Source organism: Schistocerca gregaria, chromosome 2, assembly GCF_023897955.1.
Source record: "Schistocerca gregaria isolate iqSchGreg1 chromosome 2, iqSchGreg1.2, whole genome shotgun sequence".
NCBI lineage: Eukaryota > Metazoa > Arthropoda > Insecta > Orthoptera > Acrididae > Schistocerca > Schistocerca gregaria.
In genome coordinates, this window is record NC_064921.1 from 618,211,589 (window position 1) to 618,223,664 (window position 12,076).

At 38.4% G+C, this 12,076-nt stretch overlaps 1 protein-coding gene across 1 annotated transcript in view; it reads left to right on the top strand.

Moving 5' to 3' along the window:
* LOC126334595 (probable aconitate hydratase, mitochondrial) overlaps window positions 1-11,114 on the top strand; it is an 89,014-nt gene extending 77,900 nt beyond the window's left edge. The window contains exons 12-15 of the mRNA XM_049996987.1: window positions 70-167; window positions 1,377-1,513; window positions 5,490-5,701; window positions 9,585-11,114. Coding sequence (XP_049852944.1) covers window positions 70-167; window positions 1,377-1,513; window positions 5,490-5,701; window positions 9,585-9,725 — 588 coding nt within the window. The 3' untranslated portion in view covers window positions 9,726-11,114. The remainder of the gene's footprint in view (window positions 1-69; window positions 168-1,376; window positions 1,514-5,489; window positions 5,702-9,584) is intronic.
* Window positions 11,115-12,076: the final 962 nt, after the last annotated feature.

Sequence of the window (12,076 nt, forward strand, 5' to 3'; positions counted from 1 at the left end):
GCACAGAATTGAATATCATTACAGCTATAGGTATTGATTGAAAATTAAATATAATTTTCATTGCTGTAGGTAGAGGGCAAGTGCACAACTGATCACATCTCTGCAGCAGGACCGTGGCTGAAATATCGAGGCCATCTGGATAACATTTCGAACAACCTGTTCATAGGGTAAGGTAGTCTTTAATCATTAAGTTCGCTTTCTTTTGTGAACTGGAGGGAAAATAGAATCACACAGCATATTACATTAAAGCAAACTTTCAGAAAAGATGCTAGCTTAATCATAGGGTAAAAGGTTATTAGAAAAATGATGGTTCTGCCCTAAAAAATTAGTTTATTCATCAAGAAGACTGCCTAGTAGCTTTACAACATTACTGATTTTTGTTGTCACCAACAGTGATTGTCAGTTCATGTTAGTTGCCTTGGACACTACACACAGACACAGTCATGCAATACTGAAACTGGTAATGGTGTATCATTTTTGTTATTGGCTAAACAGTATTTCAAGATGAATCAAATAGCAATATGTGCTAATCACTACATCTTCTCATGCATCAAATGTCTTAAAATGAAGAGGGAAAAGTAACTACAGTGAGTGTGTGCGGTAACTTGTGCTGCAGTTCAGAGTATGCATGGCAAACTGTGCCCGTACAATAGTTTGTAGGGGTGGGCCTAGACCTAGGGGTATGGAGTATTTTTAGAATTTTAGAAGTTGAGTAGGACTTTTTAGGATCCGTAGAAAAGTTCCAGTTCCAACCCTGTTAAAAACTTGCATAATACTGACCTTCAAATCTTCTTGAAAGAAAACACCTGGCTGCGCTATTTTTTCTTTCCCTGAGAGCTGGAGGTGGTGGTTGGGGGCGGGGGGGTTCCTCCTCCTTTCCCCCTCCCCTGACTCCCCCCTCCAGCACCTGTTGTGGGTGCCCTTTAGCATGACAACAGTGCTGGTTGTACTAAACGATGATAGCTATGTTGTAACATGATCTATGATACTGTGTATGGAGGGAATGGGACCATAGTAGATGGGAGCAGCTAATTGACATTAATTTTTCATTTTTATACATAAAATGTTAAGGTCAGTATTAATCTTGGGCACAGTAGAAACTTGTCAGTTAATGAGTAATGGATCACCCTGTAACATAGATGTCAGTTTCTGAGCAAGCTGAATTTAATTATGGTTGTCATGTCTCCTCATCTGGTGGTATCATAACAGTAGAAGTATTGGATTAATATACATATATAATTTTTTCCCATTGTGTACACTGTAAGACCCAGGGATTGGTTCATATTTGGAAACCTGAGGTACATTAATTTTCTGGCATTACTGTAGCAAAGCAAGTGAATGAATGTTTGGTTGATTGATTATTTCTTGAATTTCAGAGCTGTGAATGCTGATAATGGTGAAATGAACAAAGTGAAAAATCAACTTACTGGTGAATGGGGACCAGTCCCAGATGTCGCAAGAGCTTACAAAGCTAAGGGTATTCGTTGGGTAGCTGTTGGAGATGAGAATTATGGTGAGTAGTTTGCTTCACTGGTGTCTCACACATTACTAAGACTTGTTTATTAGTAAGTGGGCACAATGAAAATTGACAGCCATTTCCATGCTGAAACACAAATTGGTGGTGTGTCAGATTTCTGGAGATAAACAAAACTTACCTGCTTCCACGTCAGTTGCAACCACATTGTTGCTAGTGATTGTAGGCCTAAGGAGTGATAAACAGTTTCCATTTGAGGATGTTGCTGCAGCGTGTATGCAACACAATGCAACTCTGATGAAAGTGCACTAGCACCAACACGTAGGCAAGGGATAATTGTGGCATTTGTGTCTTTCCAACATGTGTGCGGTAAATGTGGAAACATGAACTGTGCAATGTTCTTACCGACATGCTGTTATTCTTTTCTTGGCTGCTGAAGGGCAAGCACCAGATGACATCCATTAAGAAGGTGGGTGGGGCAGCATGTATGTCAAAAATCATCATTTTAGAATAGTGTCCAGATTCTGTGCTTGCCACAATTTAACACAAGACACCAGACTGTCTGGGAGGCTAGCCTCATCAATTATGAACAACAATTGGGTGGTTGATGATGTGATTAGGGCAGGCCAGCACATAACTATTTGTGCACTAGCACAGGGTCTCGACATCACCTTTTGTAGCATGCAACACATTATCTGGCAGGAGTCAGGCTACTGCAAGTTCTGCAGCTAATTAATCCATACCCCAGGCATTAGATGCGAAATAAAAAAAACAATCTGGGTGGCTGTTTGCTTGAAGCACCTGATGGTGAATTTCAGTGTTGAAGGGAACACATTCCTTGAGTGCACTGTTGCAGCTGACCAAAGATAGTGCTACCACTGGGAACCAGAGTTGGTAGTGTCGAAGATTTAAAGGTGTGATCCACCATCCCCTCATTCCAAGAAGTTAAAGAGCCATCCATCTGTGGGAAAGGTGATCATCACTCTGTTCTTTGATTACCAGGACCCATTGCTTTTTGATTTCAAGGTACCCAGTGTCTCCATCACTGCGGAATGGTGCTGCACAACCCTGGAGAAATTACAGCTTGCAGTTAAGGCAAAACATGCACGAAAACTGCGACTAGGGGTATTGTTGCTTCATGATAACAAACATTATAATATCGCAAATGTAGCAATGCAGAAGTAACACCAATTCAAGTGGGAAACACTAGGGCACCCCTCCCACTTGCCGTATTCTCTCTTGCTGTTCTTACTGCACCTTCAGTTCCTTAAAAAAAAAAAAAAAAAAACCCTTGGAGGGTCAACAGTATGTTTGGGGTGAGAATGTGCAGCAAGTAGTTATGGATTTCTCCACACAGGAGGACATTTTGTTTTACCAAATAGATATCTTCAAACTGATGCATCAGTGGGATGATTGCCTCAGTGCTTATGCCAGTTTTTCCTGGGTGGATTCTGAACTGTACAGTCTTTGAATGGAAACTTTTTGGTTGTCCCTTATGTATTTGTTGTTGTTGTTTACGCTGTGTGGTGGATTGGTGTTAAAGCAGCAATGCAATATGTGTTGTTGCAGTAAGAACTGTATCAGCTACTCCAGTTATTTTACCTTAACATAATTTCTTTTTTCTTTATCACAACAGACCTACAGAAACGTTCACATTGACTTGTAACAAGTGATTCTTTGCCTTTCTACAGAGAAGAGGGGGTGGGAAAACCATTTATTCCCCAGGGAAGAAAAACGGAAGCTTAAACGAAGATCAGAATTTTCTTTTGTCATTTCGATTTTGCTTTTTTCCAGTGATTAATGTGTCTGTTCTACCACTCAACCTGTTCATAACTTTCAACCAATCTTGTTGTGAGAATATTGTAATTGTTCAGGGTGTATACGTGGACAAAGAAACGAAATTCCTGGATTTCCCCGTTCACAATACACGTTCTCCCAGGTGAAAATACACTTTTTCCGTGTTAAGTGACAGTATACTCTTCCTTGTCACTCTAAAACTCATCAATCCTTTGAATGTTAATGGTTTTATATACCGACGTAGAATTTCCCGCGCGCGCACACACACACACACACACACACACACACACACACACACACACAAGCAGACATATTTTCCTTACATCTTTCCTGACGAAGCATCCGCTGGTTGCGAAAGCTCGAAATTCTGTGTGTGTGTTTGTGTGTTTTATTCATTGTGCCTATCTACCAGCGCTTTCCTGCTTGGTATGTCTTGGAATCTTTGTTTTTAATATATTTTTCCCATGTGGAAGTTTCTTTCTATTTTATTTACATCATCATTAAATTAAACACTTTGTTTCAAATAAATTGACTGCCTCAGCAGAAAAGATTAATAAAAGCCAAATCTCTTTAGCAAACCGACAAAAATAACTTCATTGTTCTGCAAGGCGATTAATGGTTGACTGTCAGAAAACTGGAAAAAATTCTGAAACTAATAACATATTTTAGCCTTCCGTTACTAAGCGAACGTATTTTAATTCATCTGATAGCTCCTGGCCACAAAAATCCGTTTCATCATCATTTAATGTGAGAGCAATAAAGGAAGACAAGAAACAAAATCCCTGAACATAACCAAGGGTCACGTGGAGACGATCCAGCTCCCCACCACAACTGTAACTACTCTGTGCATCAGCCCCAGATTTACTATATTTCTGAACTGGGGCAATATTAGGTAATGGTGCCCAGCCACACTTCTGTAACCAGAAGTGGGACAACGTAGTACTCTTACGTGACTAAACTGCGCATGTGCAAGTGCCCGCCCGCAACTACTCAAACGACTCTAATTTAAACAGTTGTCACATCACGCTCATTGGAGGCAATTTGTTGTTATGAAGCATTGCATAGTCTTGCTAAGCCTTCGACACACTATGCTGTTGGCAGATGCTTGTATGAGCACTGTGTTTTGTTGTATATGGTGCATTTCCTTTGCAACGTACGTTTTATTTTCGTTTTGTTTCCTCTCGTTCATGTTTTGTTGCTGCAGTATTATTCTGCAGTAGTGGGATTCAGTAATATCCTTTGTTAGAGTATTGGTTCTTACCAGTCAAAATCACAAAAATTTTGCTGAAAACCAAAACACTGGAAAATTACTGGAATTCTAAACAATTCCTGAGTTTTTCCCAGTTTTCTCCTGGATCAAAAAATTCCCAGGTTTTTCCCAGTTCTCTCGGTTGTCCCGGGTCGTATACACCCTGTTGTTATAACCTTAGCTGAGTGGTGTGACCGGTAGTGATTCAGTCACTATCAGTCGCACCACTCGGTTAAGGTTATAACAACAATTATGATAATACGAAAATATGCAGCGTACATGTTACTACAGATGCAGGATCTTTACAAAATGTGTTTTTTGCCCCATGAGATTCATTTTCTAAAGTGCCAGAAAGTTCTCCACTGCTGTATAAAACCGTATCCACTCAAGGGATAAGTTTTACAGTTCCGAGGGAAAGTATAATTAACACGGAAAAAGTGTATTTTCACCCATGAGAAAATGTATTTTTAACATCTGCGTATACACCCTGATTAGAGACTGAAAGTGATGACAGTACATCAATTGAGTGACAAGCACTCACCAGTTGTACGAGATAAATACATCCGCTGTGCTCCAGCCAGCTCCTCCAAGATTCAGGTTGATGGGAAGCCACTGTAAAATACACGGTTAGACTCCATAACTATACGGAAACTAACAAAAATGACTTCAAGTTTCAGGATATTTTAGTCAAAGTACAGTGTATGAGTATACTCAGGATTTTATTATTGGTGGACTTCAGAATTTTGTAACTCATTGTTTTGAGCTTTTAAAGCCATCTTTATATGTTTTTATGTAATGTCATTCATTATAAGATGTTTTTCAGTAATAAAAAATATATTATTTTTTAGGACATAATTTGAAAAAAGTTAAGGAGTTAATGAGAGTGTCTGGAGTGTGTTCTGTTTTAAAAAGACAAAAGAAAGAAAAGACTCTGATTCCTTATGTGACTCAACACTAAATGTTTCTCAGGAGAAGGAAGCAGCAGGGAGCTTGCTGCACTGGAACCTCGTTATTTGGGTGGTCGAGCCATCATTGTGAAGTCATTTGCTCGTATTGCCGAGACCAACCTGAAGAAGCAGGGTCTACTGCCACTAACTTTCGCTAATCCTGCAGACTATGACAAAATACAGGCTTCAGATAAGATCTCACTTCTTGGACTTCAAAATCTTGCCCCTGGAAAGGTAAGAATTGATAATTTATTTATCTTTCAACAACTTCTCCGTAGTTAAGGTGGTATCTTGAATATCTTTCATGAGATAAAAATTGAAGATAGCTAGGTACTCATAGTTAAAACACTCACTCTGCCTCATGACCTCATTGCTAGCCTGTTAATATAAATTAGCCTCTTTTCGCCTGTAGATTGTACAGGAACCACATGCTGGGAGGGGGAGGGACAGTAAATTTTAAAAATGCTTACTGATGATTTCCATTCCTTTGCTCCGAGCTGAGATACTGTATAGACTGCTCACAGCCTACCCAAGGCTTCAGCAGGCACTGCTGACCTGTTGCTGTTCTCATGGTAAGGATTGCTGATTGTGAGATGCCGTGAACGGACTTCATTCACAGTCCCTGGCCAATGGGAGTGTGAGACCAGGACTCGCTCTCTTGCCTGCCTACACCTGACCTGCAAACATGTCCCTCTTCTGCCCTCTCATGCCATCCTTTAGACTTGGTCATAGTGGCTACCTTCCCAAGCAGTTAATTGCTTCCCCAGATGCCTCAGATGTACTTCTCGTTTCATGAATAAACATTCCTGGATTCTTTTTTGGAATTTATTGCTTTATTATTTCAATTGATGTTTCTGATCCAGATGCCCATGTCACACTTGCTCCTGCTATCCTGCACAATATTGTTGGTAGAATGCTATTTCATACATGTATAAATTCTACCTTTCCTTCAACATTGTTTTGTAAGTTGTCAACATAAGTTTATTTTTCATCAGTATTTCATTGAGGTAGTGTGATTTAAGATAGTTGGTTTTGTCACTCTATAGTTCTCTAATTTGGATTCCTACATAATAATGAAATTTGATGAATGAGTTGTTCTTATATTCATGTAAAGAACAGCTGCATTTCTCATTTGATGTCTATACATTTCAGTGAGAAAAAGAATATGACTGTTTTAATGGCTTGAACTCTGAAGTTATATTGCTACTTGAGATATTGTTGAATTATGTTCATTTATAAAGGGGAATATAATGTTGCACTTTCTTTTGAAATGTTTTTGCAGAGCAGTAATTAGGTTTTAATGTATCAGTGATGGCATGCTCATTAGAGATAACTGTTCAAGGAAACCAGAGACCAGAACAAAATCAGAATATTACAGTCATCCCCAAGTTTCTGGTGCTGTCTCTCAATAAAATTTTCAACTGGGGCAGTGAGACACACTCTGCCTGTTGGAAAGCTTGCTGTGACACATCAGTGAGGAGCTAGTGCTGTAATGTGATAGTTTGAATGTGCAGTGAATAATGATTCTTCATATAAAAATGGCAGCAATGTGTGGGGAGGAAGACGGTGCACTGTGTTTGTGTGGATACTTCATTAAACACATTGAAGAGGCTTTTCTGGCAGGTGGAACAGAGTACAACCAACTGCATATTGTGGTACACATTGGAACAAATGATGGCTGTTGTGTGGGCTCAGAAGCCAAACTTAGGTCAGTCTAGTGACCGGAAATATGCAGAATTGTTTCCAAAACTGTTTGTGGCCCCCCTGGTTTTGATTTGAGTGGAATTTATGAACCATGGGCTTTGAATGTTGTATGGCAAACTGGGCTGTGGCTCAGCTTTGGGGGTCCCCTATATGGACCAGGGGTGTACTACACATCAGAAGTGGCTACCCACACCACATACACTGTGTGGGTTCCATGAAAGGATATTTTGGATGAGGTGGCAATCCATCAAGCTCAGATATTGATGTATGTAGGACACACTGAAATGTTTATGTAAGATCCAAAATAGAGTCTACTAAAATTCTAATGACTAGCTGCAGAAGTTGGCAACAGTGAAACTTTTGGGGTAATTATATCTTAATATATAACAGAGAACTGTAGAGAGGACCTCAGCTTGCTAATACATAGTTTCCACAATCATACTGTCATCATGAAAGACTCATCAATCATCAAAAATTGATAGTGGTATTGTAAGGGGATGTGATGCGACATCCTGCGAAATGGTACTGAACACCTCCTCTGAAAACAATCTAGAACAGACAGTTGGAACCGTGCGTGTGATGGAAATGCATTAAATTTCATGGTAACAAATAGACCTGACCCTCTAAGGAGCTACACACTGAAGCTAGTATTGGTGACCATAAGGTGGTTTTACCAGCAGTGATTACCAAAGTGCAAAGAGACTGTCAGTTCATATCTGTTAGAGTAACTTCAGATATTTAGCTCTGGCCATCAACAGGTAGAAAGGCTAGGAGGTTGACCAAGTATTGGGTACAGGTGTACTTGGTAGAATAGTTCTTGGTGTGAAGGAGTCTCAGTATATACATTCTCTTGTATATAAACAATAATTGCTGTATACAAGTTGTGAAACAAAGCACAAGTGTGTGGGTGCAGAAATGGTAAGGCAAACATGACTGTCTAAACAGCAATGTACAAAGCCATAATTAACTGCTGGAGGAAAGTTTTATGAAAAGATGTCTCCCAGAGCCCATAATTCTGGTTGTATGTAAAGCCTGTGAGCTATACCAAGGTTATTGCCCATACACTCATGGCTTACACCGGATAGCAAAAGCAAAAATAGAAATGCTGAATTCCGTTTTTCAAATGTTCCTTTTTAAAGGAATTTCCAGGAGTGCAGCTACATTACAATTCTGGCACCACTGCAAAGACGAGTAACAGTAATATTTGTGACAGTTGAGAAACACCTTAAGTGCAGTACCTGTGTGATTCTATACACAGTCAGTGACTGCAATAGCCCCCGGCTAACTGGAATATACTATAGAACCATCAAACAAAAATTTGTGACTGGCAGTTTCAAGAAAGCATAGATCACACCTGTTTACAAGAAGTGTTGCAGAAGTGATCCACTCAACTACCATTCAGTACCTTTCTGTTGAAGAATCTTAGAATGTATTACTAGGCCAAGCAGAAGGAGCTATCTTGAGAAGAATGACCTTTGCCATGCCAACCGGCATGGATTCTGAAAACGTGGCCATGTAAATCCAAACTTGCACTTTCCCCACATGACATCCTAGTCAAGGCTGTCAGGTTAATGCAATACTTCTTGGCCTGGAAGACAACATTAAGATTAACATCGGACTTTTTCATGTTATGCAGTTACCTATAGTGAAGTGTCTGAAAAAATGCAGAAATATTTTATCAGCGCATGAAGATTTCAAAGTTGTGCAATTGGAAATGTGTTTGAATGTCCAGGAATGTAAAATTGTGCACTTCACAAAACACAGAAACTAAGTATCCTAGAACTACAACATCAGTGAGTCATAGTCGGTTATCTAACTAAAAACCCGAGTATAATAGTTTGTCGCTTTTTGAAATGGAACGCTTGAATCGACTCAGTTATGGGTAAAGCAGGTGGCTAACTTTGGTTTATCAGTAGGATATTGGGGAAGTGAAAGAAGTCTAGAAAGGAAATTGCTTATAAAGCTTTCAAGCAGCACATCCTAGAATATTGTTTAAGTGTATTTAACCTCACCAAATAGGACTAACAGTGGATGTTGAATGTATATAGAGGAGGTATAGACACACAAACTACACCATCAAATTCTATTTATGAAGCTTTAAGTATCGATACTAAGTGAAGAATCTAAGAATATACTAGAATTCTCTACATACTGATCCCCTAGATACTGAAAAGACAAGATTAAATTACAATGTGCATAGAAGTATTCAAGGAATTCATAAAGATCATATGTTGAGGAAACTTTAATATGTGGTTCAGTGGGAAGTACCCTTTGACATACATTTTGGTGGTTTGCTGACTGTAAATGTAGAATTTGAAAGCCTTATTTATTTGGCATTTTGATCACTCTGTATTAACACATTTTTAACAATATTTTAATGCTGCAGTATTGTAATTTTTGCTGTTTGTTTCAGCCTGTAACTGCAGAACTGAAACATGCAGATGGCAGGAAAGAACAGATACAATTGAATCACACACTGAACGAGCAGCACATAGAATGGTTCAAGGCAGGGAGTGCCCTTAATCATATGAAGAGAATTGCAGCAGGAAAGTAAAGGAGACATGGTACACCATTATTTATGCAAGAAGTAGACAATTGAAGGACGGTACCAAGTGAAATTTTGTGTATATGATGAACATATTGTTCTATGTTCGTAATACTACACATTTATGATAGAACATATGTGCAGTAATTTACACACACTGAAGTATTGTAAGATAAAATGATGGGAAGTCCAGGATGGAATAATAATAATAATAATAATAATAATAATAATAATAATAATAATAATAATACGAAAAGGGTAGACTGCTAGTCACCACATAGAGGAGGTGTTGAGCCACGGAAAGACTCAATGGAAAGACTGTTAAACTTAAGCTTTTGCCACCTTAGACCTTAAGCTTTTGCCACCTTAGACAGTAGTTTAGTGTGTGTGTGTGTGTGTGTGTGTGTGTGTGTGTGTGTGTGTGTGTGTGTGTGTGTGTGCGTGCGTGCGTGTGTGCCTCGCTTCTGATGGAGGAATTTTCTGTCTGAAAGCTAAAACTATAGCAGTCTTTTCATTGTGCCTGTCTGTGACTCAATGAGTCCTGTATATGGTGAGTAGCAATCTATCATTTCCATATTGTTAGTATTTAAGACAGCTATTCTAACCATTTTATTGTAAATGGGCTATTGTTACACAGTGCCTTCTTTTCTGTAAGTAATTTTTGATAATTACTGAAATCAACGCCAAGATTTAACTGCTGTACATAGTATATTATGGTGCTAATCATGATGATGGTATGTTACTAAAATGTTATGATCTGCTGTATGTAAAAATTAATAACAGAATTAGTGGAACAAGGTTCACAAAAGTTGAAAAAGATGCAAGAGAACTGGAAATTTCTCCTAAAGATATCCAGGAGCACAATCTGCTTGAGAAAAAATTATGAATGTACAAAGATTTATAGGAATAGCTGAAGTTGAAGACAGGGAAGGCTTGGACCAAAGGGAATAAAGAACAACATTGGAAACAAATGCAGGAGGAGGAGGAGGAGGAGGAGGAGAATGGAGTCATACGATTGTTTACCGAGTATGGACCAGTGCAGCCCTAAAAACTGTATCAGTTGAAGTAAGGCTATTAGTTTTATACTCATTTCCTAAAGCATGGAAGGAGCCTGGAACATGCAAATATGTTCTACTCATAACTAAGGTATTGTGGTGTTACACTTCAAAAAGCAATAATTGAAGTGTGATAATTTCTGTCTCTGCAGCTGAGACACTTGTTGGCATTGACAAATGTGGTATTTACATTCCTATATACCTATTGTAAGATAGACCTTAGAGCTTTCTAAACATTCCATTGTTCTGTAGTTGGAATTTCAATCAGATTTAAATATAACACGTTTTGTGGAGTTTGTTATTCAGATGGAAAATAAATTGTGGTGCTTACTTCAGAACATAAGCTTTTTTCATATATTCAATCAACTTTCTTATTGTCTTGTCATTTACTCCTTTACATCAATGTTTATCCGTAAATATTAACAAAGTCTCAGTAATTCACTATTAGTTCAGAGCAATTTAGCAGTTTTTTTATGTATATGTGCGTGCATGTACATGTTAAATTGCCTGAACATAAATGTGGTATTTTCATATTTCAAAGCTGAAGACACACACACACACAAAACTACAAATGTAACTGCATGATCCTTTGGAAATATTTATACCTTATTTTGGTAAAGAAAAAGATAAATTTTATCAGGTATTACAGAGAAAATTTATCAGTAAATCCAGTCAAGGGACACTGAACGTGGGGATAGAGAATGGGAGGTTGCTAAAATTACGTAAGAAAACTGCGAGAAAAAAAAATAAACAATGCCTTGAATTTTCTCATTTTGAGAAGACAGAAGGGGCGATCTGTTTTACCTGCTAAACACAAACTAAAGCCAAGATCGCATGAATATTTCTTTATTTAAAACAGCCAGTTTCAAGACACTTTGCTGTCATCTTCAGGTCTGTAAAAAAAAAAAAAAAGTGCTTGTACATGGAATATGTCTCATAACATAAGACGTGATATTTGGAATAAGGTTGGCATTACAAAAATGGAAGTGAAACTGTTCATTTACATACTTCAAAATATCTTTATGTTATGAAGTGTGTTCATTTTATGTTGGACGTCACACCAAGTAGTCATGTGGTAAAAAATAGCACATTACAAAAGGTTTGCCTTAACTAAAATATTTAAAAACAAAGTACCTTGGGCAAGTAGCCATGTCCAATCAGATGATTGTTACATAACAAAAACACAGTAGCACATCTGTTTACATGTTGTTGTTGTGGTCTTCAGTCCTAAGAGTGGTTTGATGCAGCTCTCCATGCTAATCTATCCTCTGCAAGCTTCTTCATCTCCCAGTACCTACTGCAACC